The sequence below is a fragment of the Telmatherina bonti genome (genome assembly GCF_933228915.1).
Source record: "Telmatherina bonti genome assembly, chromosome: 11".
Classification (NCBI taxonomy): Eukaryota; Metazoa; Chordata; class Actinopteri; order Atheriniformes; family Telmatherinidae; genus Telmatherina; species Telmatherina bonti.
Genome location: NC_136629.1, coordinates 3,396,172 through 3,415,060, shown reverse-complemented (window position 1 = coordinate 3,415,060; position 18,889 = coordinate 3,396,172). Strand labels below are relative to the sequence as shown.

The 18,889-nt window shown below is 44.0% G+C and overlaps 1 protein-coding gene across 3 annotated transcripts in view; it reads right to left on the bottom strand.

The window, feature by feature from the left end:
• piezo1 (piezo type mechanosensitive ion channel component 1 (Er blood group)) overlaps window positions 1-18,889 on the bottom strand; it is a 175,267-nt gene that overhangs the window by 41,259 nt on the left and 115,119 nt on the right. For all 3 annotated transcript variants that reach the window (XM_079249118.1, XM_079249119.1, XM_079249120.1), the window contains 3 exons: window positions 6,835-7,023; window positions 3,886-4,080; window positions 3,563-3,794 (listed from right to left, as the gene is read on the bottom strand). In XM_079249118.1, the coding sequence (XP_079105244.1) occupies window positions 3,563-3,794; window positions 3,886-4,080; window positions 6,835-7,023 (616 nt within the window). The remainder of the gene's footprint in view (window positions 1-3,562; window positions 3,795-3,885; window positions 4,081-6,834; window positions 7,024-18,889) is intronic.

Here is an 18,889-nt window from a genome sequence, read left to right as displayed (position 1 = left end):
AGACATTTATCTTTAGTTGCCACATTATTGTCTCAGACACATTTGACAATAAAACGCTGTAAAACTGAATTCAGCAACATTGATCTCGTCTGAGGAAGATGGTGAAAAACATGTCGGCCAAGCTTTAACAGAGAGATTGTGCAAGCCCAGACCTGATCTGTAAGATACACCTCTTGGTTATAGTCTGGTCTTCTATGTTGATGGGTCGAGTTCTAAAGATCTTCGGGACAGACAGCGAACAGGGTTTGCTGTTGTTACACAAAAAGAAATTGTGGAAGCTGAACAAATTTAATCGAGTCTGTCAGCACAAGCGGCAGAAATAATAGCCTTAACACAAGCATGTAAACAAGCTGAGGGGAAATCAGTTACGATCTATGCAGATAGTCAATTTGCCTTTGCAACCTTACATTTCTTTGCAGCTCAATGGGAGTATAGAGGGATGGTAACATCATCCGGAAAGCCGGTTCAGCACGCATCTTTGATAACAGACTTATTAAAAGCAGTAATGTTGCCAGAGAAGATTGCTGTGTGCAAGTGTTCAGCTCATACATCAATGAAATAAGACGTAGCTTTAGGAAATGCTTTTGTAGACGAAGTTGGCAAACAGGCGGCAACTGGAGTGCGCGGTCTAAAAACATTGTATACACACATACACACATTGATGTTTCGATCATTAAAGACATGCAGCAAAACGCACCCACATCTGAGAAGCAGCTGTGGTTAACTGCAGGAGCTGAGCTGAAGGATGATGTTTATGTTATTCAAAACAAACCTGTGTTACCAAAAAGTCTTTTTAAAACTGCAGCTATATTAAGCCATGGACCAGCACATGTTGCTACAGCTATTATGAATGATATTGTGTCAAGATATTTTTATGCTTTTGGCTTTGTTTCTCTTTCAAAGAATTTTTGCAGAACATGTCTTATTGGTTGTAAACACAACTCCCAGGGAAATATCAGACCAAAGAAAGGACAATTTCCCAAAGCAGAACATCCTTTTCAGTTTTTGCACATGGATTTTATTGAGTTGAATGCATTTCAACAATATAAGTATTGTTTAGTACTTATTTGTCCCTTTTCTAAATGGGTTGAGGTCGTCCCCAGCAAACACGCGGACGCTTTGTCAGTGGCAAAGGTCATATGTAAGATCATAATTCCACAACATGGAATTCCTGAACAACTTTTTTCAGACAACGGGTCTCATTTTACAAATAAAATCATTTCTGAAATTGATGTTAAATTAGGAATCACCTTAAAGAACCACTGTTCATATCATGTAGAAAAAGTTGAGCTAAGGATTTTTCCCTTAGTAGATCCACATTGAAGTGCTAATGTGTTTTGGAGGTCTTCTCATCTCATCTCGTCTTCATGCTGCTTCTCCGGGGTCAGGTCACGGGGGCAGCAGCCTAAGCAGGGAAGCCCAGACTTCCCTCTCCCCAGACACATTTGCCAACTCTGCAGGGGGGATCCCGAGGCGTTCCCAGGCCAGCCGAGAGACATAATCCCTCCAGCGTGTCCTGGGTCTTCCCCAGAGGGACGTGCCTGGAACACCTCACCAGGGAGGTCCAGGAGGCATCTTGACCAGATGCCCGAGCCACCTCAACTGGTTCCTCTTGATGCGGAGGAGCAGCGGCTCTACTCTGATCTCCTCCCGGATGACCGAGCTCCTCACCCTATCTCTAAGGGAGAGCCCGGCCACCCTGCGGAGGAAACTCATTTCAGCTGCCTGTATACGAGATCTCCTTCTTTCGGTCACGACCCACAGCTCATGACCATAGGTGAGGGTAGGAACGTAGATCGACTGGTAAATCAAGAGCTTCGCCTTCTGGCTCAGCTCCTTCTTCACCACGACAGGCCGGTGCAGAGTCCGCATTACTGCAGACGCCGCACCGATCCGTCTGTCGATCTCGCGCTCCATCCTTCCCTCACTCGTGAACAAGACCGGAGGTCTTTTTGGAGGTCTTGTGTTCATTTTTTTGTGGCCTATTCACCCCATCTAATGGATAACTTTGTGTACTGCATAGCCACATATGTTTCTTTGCAAGATGACCAAAGTAATGATGGAAAAAAAAAAAACACTTGCTACTATATGTATACAAGTAATATGATGTCACTTTCGAAAATGCTTTGGCAAGTGAAAGGCGACTGATGTTGACATAACTTGCATATTTTTCTGTCAAGAGGGGGTAATGTTGGGAATTTCAGTTGTATCATTCTCAGTTTATATTATAACTTCTCATTATTCTCATACTGATATATTCTTTATTATTCATACTGATATATTCTTTATTATTCATATTGATATATTCTTTGTTATTCTCCATGTACAAGTTAAAAGTTTTCCTGTGTGCATGAGAAGACTTGAGTTTTGATAAACAGAACGTCTGTCTGGGCGATATGCCAGGGAACACTGAACAGCGGACGTGGGAGACATCTGTTCCCCAAAATAACGATTACGGGAAAAGAATTACGCACACACATCTAACTGCTGAACCAAACACACACCCACACACACACGCATTGTCCAAGCACATTCACATGGACTGGAATTGCACCCACATACGTGCACCGTTTGTGCACGTATAAATATATTGTATTGTATCGTATTGTATGAACGTCACGTGGTATCTTTCAATAAATACTGCTTGCAGGATGTGAGGGTCAGCTTTCGGCTAGGTTTTAGTGACCGACCTGTTGCCCCCGCTTGCAAGTGAAAAATGAGAACGTCTTGTCTGGACTCCTGATTATTTAATGATAATTATATTAAAATGTTAAGGGTTTAAACTTAACATATTTTGGTGCTTTGTGAAAGCCGGATTCCAAGATCGGTGACAGCTGAGGATTGAAGGCGAGACACGTCGTTTAGTCTGTTGACAGCCGGGGCATTAGCATCCTGTAATAAAGTCCTGTGGCGCGAATTTGTCTCTAGGGCGACGGAGTACCCAACTTTCCTCACTGGACATCGGTTGATGGAATTTCGAACATTTAGAGCCAGAAGACGCGAAGCGGTGAGATAAACTTTTGGACTGGACTCCTGATTATTTAATGATAATTATGTTAAAATGTTAAGCGTTGAAACTTAACAATTACTAACTCCGTTCCTGACTCAATTCCTGACTCAATTACTGACTCGCAGTTCCTGACTTAGTTTCTGACTCGATTCCTCAGTCCCTGACTTGATTAGTGGCTCTGCTCCTGACTCAATTACTTACTTTGTTCCTGACTCGATTAATTACTCTGCTCCTGACTCTGTTCCTGACCTGGTTCCATTCCTGACTCAAATACTGACTTGGTTTCTGACTTTATTACTGACTCAGTTCCCGACTCTGTTCCTGACTTGGATACTGACTCGGTTACTGACACAGATTTTCATTTGGTTACTTGCTTGATTATTGACCATTCCAGGTTGTGATGGTTTCTAGTGTTGCTTGTGTTAAAAATATCAGCTATTATATCAACATGATGTCCTTGATGACACCATAACAATATGACTGATTAGGACCACTGGTGGATCCCAGTAAGGTGGTTCGGTCTAGTTAAAGTCAGGAGATGAAGATACCAACCTGTCGTACTATCTTCTTTTGACTTTCTTGTTTTTCTGCGAAATCGGATACCATTGCGTTTCTTTGGGACTTCCACTGCCACCTGTTCTCCTTTTCTTTCCATATTTTCCTCTGGATCTTTGTTCTTACTCCCGGGTCCACCTTTTGACCCAGCAGGCTCTGGTTCAGCAGCCGGACGTGGTCCAAAAGCAGCAGCTGAGTTGGTACTTGGTTCAGCAAAGTCCACGTAACCCTGATTGATTAAGAAGGAATTAAGAAATGCCACAATGAGGAGCCCCAGCTTCCAGATTATCCAGAAAATAATCACAAGATCTTCTAACAACCTTTTCCAGATAGTTTATATCAGCAACATCCAGGTTCTTCAGGGTGGATGCTGAGCTGATGTCCTCCTCTGCCTTCACTTCCTGACTTTCACCAATCCTCTTTCCATCTTCATCTCCTTCTCTGGTGTTTTCTCTGCTTTCAGTGGAAGGACTCTGGTCCTCCAGTGGGCCCTCGTGATCCCACAGACCATACCTCTGTACATACAGTGAAAATACCACACAGAAACAGTCATACGGTGGACTTTTCTATAGCAGTGTGTTTTAGGTCTTCATGTATTTTTGTAATGAGGTGACATTGCCACCCCTTCCTTCTGCCGAGGCGTCCCTAAGCAAGGCAGCAAAGCCTATATCAGCCTCAGAGTTGTATTGCAGAGTAACAGAGGAAATGTTTGGATGGGGCGATATTTAATCTTTCATCCCTGTTAAACAACCACAAACCAGAAGCAGAAGAACCCCCACAGTTTAACTTTGACAAATGGAAGGGCTTTACCAGGGGGGCTGAAGGAGCTGTTGTCATTTCCCTTTCAGTTTCTTCCCCTGAAGGGGTTGCCATAGCGAATCATCTTGAGAAATTCAGTGTTTCTCTCTAACACTGAATGTGTGGTCACATCAGACAGATATGAGAAATAAAGCATGTTAACATTAACAAGCTGACTTACAAGCATGTTGAAAAAGCTCTGTAGAAAAGTAAATTGGTTCTTTTGGGTGCAGTTTGTGGATGCAGAGGTCTGTACTACCAAGATGGATTTTCTCTTAGAGAAGGAACTTTAGGGAGTGTTACGTTCCAAGTCTGCAAGCAGATGCAAGGCATAACTAATGAAAACTGTGGACAGATGTTACATGTGGAAGTGGTGAGAATTTATCGCAACAAGTGGAGAACAAACAAATGGTGGTAACATTGCAAGTGTTGGGTTTAGCAAAGCTGCTTAAAGCAAAAGAAAGCAATAAAACAACTCAAAATCCAGCTAGTGCAAAGGTACAAAATGCATAAAACAAAAACTGGCCTGCCGAGCTAAAACACAAACAGAAAGGGAAGCAGCTCCAGAAGCTGTCTTAAGAGGGAAGGAAGTAGAAAGTGTCCCGTTCAGCTGTCTGGGATCACGTAGAGCTCCTTGAAGGGAAATGGGTTCAATATATTTGGTCTTTTACAATAATACTACAACAATGTGGAGACACCTGCAGACCAAATGTCCCAACGTCTCCATCAGTCCCAGTGCAACAGTCCAGTGCGGCATCGAGCCAGCACTCAGTTTATGGTATAGTAACTATATTCAGCATCAGAAACTTAATTCAAGAAGAATTTATTTAATTTCATTTATCACACGAGTTTACTATTTAGTTATGCCTACTATTTAGAATGACACATTGATTATACATCTACAGTCACACGTGAAGATTCATTTTAATATTAGCAATCCAACGTGAATGTTTCAAGCAGCATTTCTCCTCCTCACTTTGTTTTTATGGTTTCCTGACAGGGAGACAAAAGGATGCGCAAGAGGCACTGGTCGGCCTGACTCAACTCACAACCCTCTTCAATTGCAGACGATGACCATTTCAGGAATTTTGTGAAGAAACCTGACCCCAATTACGTTCTCCCAAATGATGCTGAAGTCCATCCTTCCTTACTGTAAACTAACAAATGAAGTTACAAACAGACCGGAAAACTCAGGACACATGAAAACATTCCAGTTTATGAGTTCAATCATTTGAAATTGCATTTTTTGTCCACTAGGTGTCACTGTGGTGATGTGTTCCCAAGGTTCCAAAAGATCGATTCTTTTATTGGAACAATTGTTCCAAACTATTCAGTCTCGCACATAAAAGCTTTAACACTGTTGTAAACGAAACATGACAAACAAAACAAGGTCTACCACCAGCCAAAGCACACGAGCAAAATGCAAGCCAAGGGCAGACTGTCTGTGCCAGACAGTTGCCGCTGAGTCAACAGCTGCTGATTTAAATCTCCCCACGCTGTGGCTGCAACGTCGGTGATGGGCCAGGCTATCATCCAATCAGCTGACTGGAAACGAGGGTGTGGTGAGCAGAACCAATCCTCAGAAGGTGACACCTCACTTCTCACCGTAGTACTTCACAATCATGTACACTGAATGGCTAACCTGCTCCAAAGCCGGTTATGTTGTCGACAAGAGATCAAAGCGCCACCTCCTGACCAATCAGTGGCCTCATTTTTGAAACATTGCATTGGATCAATACTTCAAGTGCTGGTCTTCATTTTTACATCTTCCTCCACATAATTAGACAGGTTACAGGATATATTTCTTAACATTTTCATGCCAAAGCAACCCCACTAGCCACCTGTTTAAATGAAACAGGATGGATGGATCTAACTAACTTAGTGAGTGCTACGTAACCCAGATAATTGGATATTTCTTTGAACATCTTTATAGTTTATTTTCAGCACCAGTATGTCTTGATTACCTGAGTTGATGTTCAGTCCCTTAATACACTCACTGAAAACTAAATATGACATGGTTTCTTAAAACTAATCAAGTGCTCGCACATAACTAGATTAGCACTGCTATGTAGCTCCATGCTAATGCCAGGTTATTAGCCTTACATAACATTAACAGTTGTGTAGTGACACTGGTGATCCATGCTGGTCTAAAATGATGTGGCTAATCAGATTTCAGAGGTGGCAAAATCTTCATACATTCGCCCAATCCGTGTTTTTCACAACTTAACTTGCTGGCATCTAATTCTAAAATTCAGACTTCAGAAAATTCCAGAACTTTTTGGATTGGCTTTTCAGGACAAGGTTTAGTTAGTATTTACCAGATGTTAAATCCAACATTTTTGACTAGTATTAACAAAACAACCGGGATACGTAAAATTAATCAACACAAACAATTGTGACAAAGGGAATAAATATGTGATTATAATAGGTGACTCAGCAATGTCACTCCGTCCATCTGGACAGGAACTGACCATGAGCAGGGATCTGTGGAAGAAGAGAGCCAGAAGCTGAAGAAGATCATATCTGATGTAGTTGTCTGTCTTCTCCAGGCCAAAGATCCGCGGTGGGAAGAAAGGCTTGTCTTTGTACAAGGTCATCTCATACACGCTGTTCCAGGGAAAGAAGCCAAACTGGAAAATGTATTTCACCACCACCATCACCTGGAGGAGTAGGAGGATAGAGCATTTTTTAACGTCAGCTCAGGATATCATGAAAAAACCTGTCCTACGATTCGGTTCGATGACGGAAATTGATTTGGTTTGCTTAGTCATTTTTATTCACATTCACAAGGAAAAGGAGGGAAAGAAGTAAAGAAGTGTTCTTTTTTCAGGCAAAAAAGAACACTTCTTTACTTCTTTCCCTCCTTTTCCTTTCCTACCTTTCCTCCTATCTTCCTTTCCCTGCTTCCTTCTTACTTTCTTTTCTTCTCCTCCTTGTTTCCTCCGTTCTGTCGTTTCCTTATTCTTTCTCAACCTCCTCCATTCTTTCATGTCCTGTCTTTATTTCTTTCCTCCCTTCTGTCGTGTCTTTACTGGTTCTATGCTGATATAAAAAGGCTGTATAATGACGAAAACTTTCCTTCCTTTCCTCCTCCTCTCCTACAGTTTCCTCAATTTGTTCTCAGTGGGAATACAGTCCAGACTACAGACAGAAAAATTCTGGCCACAGAATGAATCTGACAAAAGTAATAAAAAATAAAAATTCTATGAAATTTAACCAATGAAAGTCAGACCTTGCTTTTCAACCAGGCTTCAACAGAATTATATAAAAATAAACTCATGAATCAGGCCTGGACAGAAATGATGGTACCCTTAGATAAGACTGTAAATAATGTGACATGTTATTCCAAGGTGTGTCCATTAATTTACATCACAGGTGTCTACAGTCCTGTAATCTGCAGAAAATCACCAGTATCTAGTCCTGATGTCCACAGAGATGTGTTCATGCTAAATCTGTTATGCAAGTCAAGAGGCAACAAAGTTCGTCTCTGAATAGCTTCCTTTATTTGTCTGCTAAAAGGTAAATAATTCACATCATTGATAATTTAGGAATCTTAATCCCCAGATATTTGACCATTTTATTGTTCCAATTAAACTTGCAAAGTGTTTTTATGTGTGTAGTAGTGTACCGTTGTAAGTGATTACTTGAGTTTTTTGCACATTAACTTTGTTTCCTGAGTAATCCCTAATGCTGGGCGGACACTGTGTGATATTTTTTTTTTTTTTTTTTTTTTTTTTTTTTTTTTTGTCTTGTCCAGCATTTAGGCAGCAGAATGATGGTCTGGATGTTCTGCTGAGCAAATTTTCTCTGCCAAGGGAAGCTTTATAGATATAATGATCCCCTTGACTTTCTGAATTTTTATTTTATTTCTATGTTTATTTTGTATTGTTGTTTGTACTGCTGGACCAGAGAGGACAGACAAAAGACAGAAAGAGAAAGGAGAAGAAACACCTCATAAGAAAAGGGAAAGAGATAAAGGGAGAGAAAAGGGAGAGAAAAAAACAACAACTAAAAAATAACCCAAAAACAAAAAGAAAGAAAACAACCTACAGATGTATACATACACACATACAGGCACACACATACATATACACACACATACACACGCATACATACACATACATATACACACACGTATACACACATAATATATATATATACACATATATATATACATATGTACACATATACATATACACATACATACATTTACACACACACCTCTATGCACACACATACATACGTACAAACATATACGCACTTGCCAGTATTAACACATATACATACACATACAAGACCACTTTAGATCATAGTAACTAAACTATGAATCTAAAAAGTTAAATATAAATGAGAAACAAACAGAAATGAGAAAACCAGCTGCTGTTAGTGAATAAACCTGCAGACGACTCGGTGACTGTGTCACATGCAGAACATGCAGAGTGGAACGTGTTCAGAGAAGATCATGCCAGTGTGACCCCTCCCACACAAAGGCAAGAGGCACGCCAGGAGGACCCCCGAGACCAGGGCCATCGGCAGCCATCCCCAGGCGCAGACCCCAACCGCCCCACCCCGGAGTCAGCCATGCACCGACCCAGGAGGCGGCAGAGGGGGGTCCCAGCCAGAGTCCCCCGCAGTCAGGGGGAACAGGCCCCAGCAGGCCCGGACCAGCGAGGACCGGCCCCGCCGGGCACCGGCCACCCAGGGCAGACAGAGCGCGGGCCCCACGGCCCCAAGAGCCCAGAAGCAACCCCCCACCCCCGCAGGCAGAGGGCCCAGCCCACACCGACGGAGGGCCGGGATCCCCAGACCGCCACCGAGCGGCAGCCAGGCCGCACCCCAGTTCACCAGCAGCGCTCCCCGAGCACCAAGACCCTCCACGCACCCACTCACGCACACACATACGCACACACACACACACATACGCACACACATGTGCACACACACACACACACGCACACACACACACACACACACACACACACACGCACACATGCACCCACCTACCCCCACCCACACCCACACGCATCCACACTTCCTCCTTAAACACACCCTATACACCCATTCTCTTACACACGCTCAAACTCACACTCTCCTACCCCCGTTCTTTATACACACACACCCCCTCACACACACATCCCTGCTCCCTCTATAATCACCCATTCTTCAATACACACACCCCACTCTACACACACACACACCTCCCTACACCCCGCTATCCACATTCACAGTCCTCATTGTACACCCACCACATCACTTCCCTGTACCACCAACATAACCCCACATACGCACCCCCACCCATCTGCATACCCCCCCTCTTCCTCCTATCCCAGCGGCCATCCACTTTCCTAAATTCTTTCACCCTGATCCCCCCACCCCCCCTCTACCCTAACATTCAGTCACCACTTCATCCATTGGCTCATGCACGCCCTCACCTTTCTTTCCCAACGTGTCCCCTGTGAGATACCCCCGGGGGAGCAGGGGATAGGAGGGCCCCGATCAGGGCCCCACAACTACCCCCCACCCCCGTCAACGCCCCCCCACCACCCCACACATGCAGCCGATCCAGCACCACCCAGGGCCAGCAGCAGTCCCACCCCCGCCAGGCCAGCCCAGACCCAGGCCCCCTGAACAGCACCACTCCCCCGCCCAAACCCCCCCGGCACAGCCCCAGAAATAGGGGCGTGGCAGGACCCCATTGTCACCCCCTCCCTCCCAGCTTATGAATGATTGTGAAGTGTGTGTTGTTTGCAATTGAAATTGGGAAGAAGTAACCACATCATGTTGGGAGCGGGACCACCAAAGCAGCCCCGCCCACCGCACACTGCATGGCCCGCCCCCCAAAATATGTCCATATGTTGTCAGTGTGTGTTTTTTGTGTTATGTTAACTAAGTGTAATTAAAACTGGGAGGTGAACCGATGCTGGGTGCAGCGATGGAGACCACCTTGATGGCCTCTCTCACCATCCAGATCAACGTGTTCACCTCCCAACGCCCTGCCTGTGTGTGGTGGAAGAAGGGAAGGAGGGGGGTCCGGGGATTTAGGTCCCGAGGGAAGCGCGCCTCCCTCAAGAAGATGAGCCACCTGCGGCACGAGGCACTTCCCTCATTCCCGGGGCCCCCGAAGGCCAGGACAGGCCAAGGGCAGCTGCCCCAACAACCAGGGCCCTCAGCAACCCCAATAAAGGAGCCGCCACCGGCCCCAGAAGGCACCAACGAACCACATGCAAAAGTGGGGGGGGGGGGGGGGGGGGGGGGGGGGGGGGGCAAAGAAGAGGAGGGGCGGGAGAAGGAGAGACAGACCAAGGGCCCACCGCCCCCACACCCCTAGGAGACGCCCCCACCCAGAGACACGTTGCATTCCCTTCTCCTTTACACACCAACACATTCACACCCCCTCACCATCAGCCTGGTATACACACACATCTACACACACGCACACACCTACAGACCCACACATACATCTATACACATACACACCCATTCTAACAGATACACGGCCAAAAGATTAGTCCACCTCCAAAACCCTACATCCCACTCACCTCCCTGCCCATCACAAAACACCCCTTCTCATTCTACCTACCCTAGAACAAACCACCACAACTCCCCACTTCTCTCACTGAAGTCCTACCCCCTTCCTAATCATGACCCTTCACCCCCCTATACACCTACATACACATGCACCCCCCCACTCCCCCCTACACACGGGCCACTACCCCCCATACACATGCATCTCAATACTCCTCTATATACACACCCCTATCTCCCATGCATTTAACACCAGATTATCCACACACAAGCCCTTACCCCCTCCCACACACACACACACACACACACACACACACACACACACACACACACACACACACACACACACACACACCCACTCCCTCATTCACAACCCCAACCCCCCACACAATCATGTACTATCACACGCCCCAAAACCTCCACCCCCACACCTACATGCCCTAACACACTCCCCCTTACACACAACCCTACCCCCCACAAACTCATGCTCCACTACACTCCCCATAAACCCCCCACATATAAACCACCACACACTTCCTACACCCCACACACTCATGTACTATCACAGTCCCCTAAACCTCCACCCCAACACCCCTCACACACTCCCGCATACACACACCCCTCACCCCCTATACCTTCATGTACCGCTACAATCCTCTATACACACCCCGCATATACACCACCGCACTCCCTCATACATACACCCCCACACATACATGCCTCAACACACTCCCACATACACGCACCCCTACCCCCCATACATTCATGTACCACTACACTCCGCCATACACACCCCATATATACACAGGCACCCCCCATCCTCAACTATCTTGGGCCCGGGTCCCTCTGCCGGGCACCAGGGCACGGACCCGCCCCCACTGCAGCGGCAGGTCCAGGTCAGCCCAACCCCCCCACGGCAGGGCCGACCCCCCATCCCCGAGAAGCAGGGGACAGCCCCGGGCACCGGAGCCCAGGACCCGCACCCCGCCCACCCCACAGCGGCACAGCCACCCGTCACGGAGCCAATACCCGCCGATCCAGCCCCCGCCAGCGACCTCGCCCCACCGCCAAAAGGCAACTCCAACCATTGATCAACCCAAGGCCTCCCGCCAGGTCTGGAAACCTAGCCCCCCCCAGTAATGAAGCAGCCAAGATCCCCGTCCAGGGGTCCACCCCAGACCCACAGCCACCTGAGCCACCCAGCCACTCCCTAGCCCCGAGCAGGATGAGGTCACACTCCCCCCCCTACACTAAGTGATGGAGCTGATCACAGGTGACCAGAGAGAGTGAAATTCAACTGACTGATCCTTTGAGGAGGCAGACATCATTTCCATGCTGATGTAATCTAATAACAGATTTCTAAACTGCTGGATACACAGATTCTGTTTGCTTTTCCAGTTCACAAGGATAGTTTTCTTTGCAATGCACAGGCTGCTGAGGATTGGTTTTGCTAAATTAAACTCTATGTTATTTTCACCTAAGTGACTCAATAGGCACAATTTGGGGTTTGCAGGGATATTACATTTAAACCAGTCTGACAGATCTTTACATACCTGGAGCCAGAATCTCTGGACAGGTGGACAAGACCATAAGGCATGGTAGTAGCTGTCAATCATGTTGTCAGTACAGTGTGAACAGATATGTGAGTGTAACAGACCCATCTTGAACATCCTGTGTCCCGTATAATGAGTTCTGTGTAGAATTTTGAATTGTATTAATTGCATGTTTGAATTCTTAGTCATTTTGAATGTGTTTAAGCAGATTTGTGACCATTCATTTTGATTGAAGTTACTGGATAAGTCTGCTTCCCATTTAGAAGTTGGGAGAGAGATGGAATCTTCTAGCTTCAATAGTAATCTGTATATTTTGGATAGTAGCTTCGGGGCCTTAAGATTTAGGAATTCTGCAACCCTTATAGGTAACTGTAAGTTTAGTTGATCAGTGGTGTATTTCTTACTTATGATAGATTTAAGTTGGTGGTATTCTAAGAATTTGGTGCTGCTGAATTCATACCGTGAAGAAATTGCATCAAATGGCAGAAAGTTTCCATTTTCTACTATATGTTCTAACTGCTTTACTCCTTTATTCTTCCACCGAGGGAAGTTTATCATCTTTCTGTTTTGCAGGAAGTCAGGATTGTTCCAGATGGGTGTGAGCTTACATGGAATAAGCGCAGACTTGGTTACTTTCAGGAATTCCCACCAAGCCGTTAAACTGGAGCTGATGTTAATGCTTTTAAAACACTTATATGACTTGACAGTTGAGCTGATGAATGGTAAATCAGAGATGACTAAATCCTCACACAATGCTTGCTCAACATCCAGCCATGGCTCATCCAAAGAACTTGGATTTAGCCACTTGGAGATGCATTGCAGCCTATTACATAAGAAATATTGATTAAAATTTGGCAGGTCCAACCCACCTCTGTCTTTGGTCTGTTGTAAAGTTTTTAGACTAATGCGGGATGGCTTGTTTTTCCAGAGAAATCTGGATATGTGGGAGTCTAGTGATTTAAACCAAGTGGAGGATGGTCTGATGGGAACCATTGAGAAAAGGTAATTAACTTTTGGTAAAACCATCATTTTAACAGTGGAAACCCTCCCCATAAGTGATATGGGCAAGCGGTTCCACCTTGAGAGGTCATCCTCTACTGTTTTTATTAGCTGATCATGATTTAACTTTATTAGTTCGGTTAGTCTGGGAGAGATTATTATACCTAAATAACTAATATTTCCTGACTGTATAGTGGTGTTAGATATGTTTTTAAAGTCACAGTTAATGGGCATTGCTGTAGTCTTTAACCAGTTAATAGAATAGTCTGATATTGAAGAGAATGTATTAATTAGTGTGATTGTTTGAGAAAGTGTTGTTTGTGAGTTGTTAAGGAAAAGTAAAATGTCATCTGCGTAAAGACTAATTTTATGTTCAATATTTTTAGCTTGAATTCCTTTGATTTCTGGGTTTTGTCTTATGGCAGCTGCCAGGGGTTCGATAAAAATGGCAAAGAGTGATGGAGAAAGTGGGCAGCCCTGTCTGGTGCCTCTCTGTAAGCAGAAGTTTGGAGAAGTTTTGTCATTAGTCTTCACACATGCATTTGGGTTGTTGTATAATATTTTTATCCAGTCAATAAATGATGACCCAAACCCAAATTCTTTTAAAGTTGCAAATAAAAGTTTCCAGTTTACACGGTCAAATGCTTTTTCTGCATCTAAAGATATAACTGTGGACTTCAGATTGTGTAGAGTTGAATAATCTATTATGTTAATTAATCTGCGCATGTTAGTGTAGGAATGTCTACCTTTTATAAAGCCTGTTTGATCAGCGTGAATAATGGAAGGGGTTATTTTCTCTATCCTTCTGGCTAGAGCTTTGCTGATTATTTTGAGATCTACGTTTATTAATGAAATTGGACGGTAACTGGATGGGAGTGTAGGGTCCTTTCCTGGTTTTAATAGGACTGAAATATTCGCCAAGTTCATATTGGAGGGTATTTTTTGCTTTTCCTTTATTTCTAATACCATGCTGTAAAAGGTTGGAGCCAGTGTGGTCCAGAATTCTTTGTAGAATTCAGCTGGATAACCATCTGGACCCGGTGCTTTATTATTTGGCATACGATGGAGAGCTTCATGGAGCTCATGAACTGAAATAGGTGAATCTAGAGCCATTTTATTTTCCTGATTTATTTTAGGAAGATTGATGCTGCTAAGAAATTGGTTAATATTTTCATCTGTTGGATTTATTTGTGATGAATATAATGCTTTGTAAAATTCTTTGAAAGTATTGTTTATCATGTCAGGATCATGGCTGATATTTCCTTCTGAATCTTTTATAGAGGAAATTGTTGTTTTCTCCTTATTTGCCTTTAGTTGGTTAGCCAGGAACTTTCCAGATTTGTTACCATGTTCAAAATTGTCCAATCGAAGTCTTTGCACCATGAATTGTGTTCTTTTATCTATTATTTCATTAAGTTCTAATTTGGCTTTTCTAATATCATTCAGTGTGTGTTCTTCTGGGGAGACATGGTAAGCTTCCTCTAGTGATTTAATTCTGAGTTCTAATTCTGATGTTCTCAAAGTTTCCTTCTTTTTCTTATGGGAAGAGAAGGATATTATTTTCCCTCTCATTACTGCTTTTCCTGCTTCCCACAGAACACACGCTGAAGTTTCTGGTCTGTTATTGTTTTCTAGATATGAGGACCATTCTCTTTTAAAGTAACTGATAAACTCAGAATCTGTAAGTAATGATGTATTAAATCTCCAGTTTCTAGTGGCTGGCTTACAGTTTTTACTTCTAAGGGTTAATGATACAGGTGCATGATCACTGATGATTATGGGATGGATCTTTATCTCTGATATGTCACTCATGAGTGAACTGCTGATTAGGAAGTAGTCTAGTCTAGAATAGGTATGGTGAACTGAAGAGAAGAAAGTGTATTCTCTGTGTCGGGTGATGAGAACGCCATGCATCGCAAAGACCAAAATCCTTCATGTACTGTTTAACCGTTTCAGCTGATTTCCAACCTCGATACTTCCCTGATGAACTGTATTTGTCTAGAATAACATTTAAGTCCCCTGCTACAATGATTGTGTTATCTAAGTAATCATAGAGCGAAGTAAAGAGGGAGTGAAAAAAGGAGGAGTCATCAACATTTGGGCCATAAACATTTGCAATAGTTAACTTAACATTTTGAATAGATAATGTAACTATTAAAAATCTGCCTTCTGGATCTGTGATTGTTTGATCAATGTCAAATTTTAAACTTTTATTAATAAGAGTGGCTACTCCTCTTTGTCTGGAATTATAGCAAGCTGAGTAAACATGTGGAAACTGGTCCGTTGAAAGATTTATTGTTGAATTAGATAAATGAGTCTCCTGCAGGAGAACGATGTCTGCCTTCATTTCATGCATCTGATTAAGAATTTTTAACCTCTTCTCTCTTGTACCAGCTCCACGCACATTCCAAGTGACAAACCTCAGTGCATCCATAAACCAACAAAAACGAAGACTATCTGCATATTACAAACCTCAGTGTATCCATAAACCAGCAGAGATGGAGGTTATGTGCATATTACCACAGCGTGTGTAACCCGCTGCTTGTGCGCCTGTCAGCTGTGTGCGGTACCTGGATCTGCGCGTTAAGTGTCTCTATGTGTGCTTTCCTCATACTGAACTGTGAGTGTATGTGTGAATCATGCATAACGTTGTGTCCGATGTTTAATCTTGTGCGTGCGCCATGAAACATATAAATAGAGAAGTAGGTGACATTACTGATAAAAGTGAAAGGGTTCAAACAACGAAAAGAGAAAAAAGTGACCGTGCCAAAGGAAGAAAATAATGTAAAAGAAACATCCGTGACGAGAACGGTGTAGCAGAGACGGGTGGAGAAAATACTGATAATTATTTTGAAACCACAGTATTACAAATATGGCATAACTTATTTAAGATTTAAGATTATTAAGGAACATACCAACAAGTCAGTAGAGCCACGTAGTGATGTTTGGGTCGCAGTACAACTGTCCATTGATAAATAATTTATCCACGGCGATGACAGCGCGAGCTCCTTCGGCGATGGATTTCCTCCTAATAGGGAACAGGACTCTCCGCCGATCCAGGATCTCTCTTGGAAACTGGTCATTAACTGCATAATGGAGGCCCCGAAGTTCACGACCCTGACTCTTCACCTGCTCCTTTTGTTTGTAGTTAACAAACTTGGCTACGATGGGCCGTGGCCGGCCGGCTCCGGGTTTCCTTCCGCCCAGACGGTGAACTCGGTGAAAGGCGATGTTCCCCACCGTTTCTTCCGGGAGCTTTAGATGAGTCTGGATGAAGTTTTTGACTGTGGTCTCGGGGTCCTCATCTGAGGGGATTTCACCACGATTTTGCTGTCGCAGACCACGCTGCGTCATCGTGGAAACATGGTAGCGTCGGGATGTCCGGTCGGGAGGTCGTGAGCCGTACAGTGTGAGAACACTCACAACGAAGGATTAATTGCTGCTACGTTCTAACAATGATGCTGCGATCCCCTGATCAAACTTTTGGCATGTCAAAAATTTTCGGCGTCACTCGTACAGAGTGAGCGGTGTTACGTCACGATTCTACGTTCGCACCTGCGCAGAAGACACCGGTGGAGCTTTAAACAATGACGGGCAACCCCAACTGCAACAACTTGCTTCCTGCTTGCCATCTTATTGTCAGGCACGCTGTGGTTGTCATAGGAACTAGGAACCTTTGTTTTTTGTTGTTCACACTCAAGCACATTGTGCCGTCACACACCGACTGACGCCGACAAGTAGTCATGGTTGTCAATAATCGTGGCTGACAGGAGTCGTACAGTATGAGTACACATGTCGTAGGGTCAGATAGAGTACGAGGGACAAACCCGGTCGTGCAGTGGGAGCATTTCCCCGACAGTCAGATTTCTAGAATCGCACAGTGTCCACCTGGCATAAATGTTTTCATGGTTAACTTGGAGAGACTTATTTCTGGGCGTGGAAGTGTTACAGATAAATTGTTTTCATAAAGACAAATTTTAGATTCAGTATCCTTAGTCCAAATTCCTTTGATTTCTCTGATTGCCGGTGCAAGTGGTTCTATAAATAGAGCAAATAAAGCCAGGCTAAGAGGTCGATAAATAAAACCGGCGTGGTTTTATTTACATTTTGCACAGTGTCTGAACGTGTTGGAGCTGGGTTTACTCTGTGTTATTTCTCAGTAAACAGAAACAGTTTATTTGACTGTATTACTGGTTAAAGTTCTAATTCTGTTAGGATTTGAGACTCAGATATTTTGACCAGTTGCTTCTCAGGAATCACTTCTGTGTTTGCTTAGTGTCTTTTAAGTAAGGGATAATGCCCAACGAGGGGTGCATTCTCAGGAATTAATGGATGACGTGGAGGGAACCGTCCGACGCAAAGTCCGAATGGATGTTTTACGCCTCTGCGTCGTCCATTAATTCCTGAGAATGGACACCTCGGAGGGCATTATCCTGCTTAATACCATGGTCACTCACAAAGGAAATAACATAAGATCAATCACTCATGTTGTTTTTACTGTTAAAATCATGTTTTTAACAAGAAGCGGCTGAGCGGACTAATTAATGTCTCTTGTTGTGGCGTTGCCAAGGTAACTACCATAGGCAACACCTGCAGCTTGTTCGGCAGCAGATACTATTGCAACAAATTACTGATGATGGTGACATATGATAGTGTTGCTGGATGTGTGTGACTGTGTGGTCCAGGGAGCTCAGTGTGTATGAATGTCAGTGAGTGTGCGCACGGCGCACCGTCAGGTGATCGAGCCTGAAAGATAAGAGTGTTGAACGGAAGTGCCGCCCCCTCCTTTTAACGGATTCCAATGACAATATGGTGATTTTCTGAAAATGCATATTTCTTCACAATATGAATAAAATCGGGGAGGACGTGCAATGGTTGGTTTCTATCACAGCATAAGAAAAATTCAGCCATGGAAAAATCTAAATGCGAACAGCACGGACCTTTTTAATTCTTGAAGATTGCAGTGAAATTGGCGTAACCGTTGGAGCATTAATGCAGAGAAACACACGGACGGTCCACTGTACTGCTGCAGGATGGCGTCCGAGCCGCTCTGTCCCTCTTTGAGAGATCTGGAGCTTCATCACAAACTAACTGATTAAATATTATTTAATACGGTTCAAACAATATGATGGATATTTCATCTGCAGTGACTGATTTCAACTCGTGATCTTGGTAGAACTTGAACACAATACATTGCTGAGATGGGGAGGAATCGGCAGACTGTTTTTCCTTTCTCCCTTTTCTACTCTGGTTATTATTCAACCTGAAAAAATAAAATAACCTAAAAACTGGCAGATCAGATACATTCATTGGTGACCATGGGCCGCTGTTTGACATAATCCTTCCAGATATTCTTTCTGCTTTCTGTTTTGTCTGTTTGTTGCTAAGATTTCTGTTGCCACGGTTACCAACTGGCTTTTGAGCCAGCACAATGTTTTAGGATTATTCG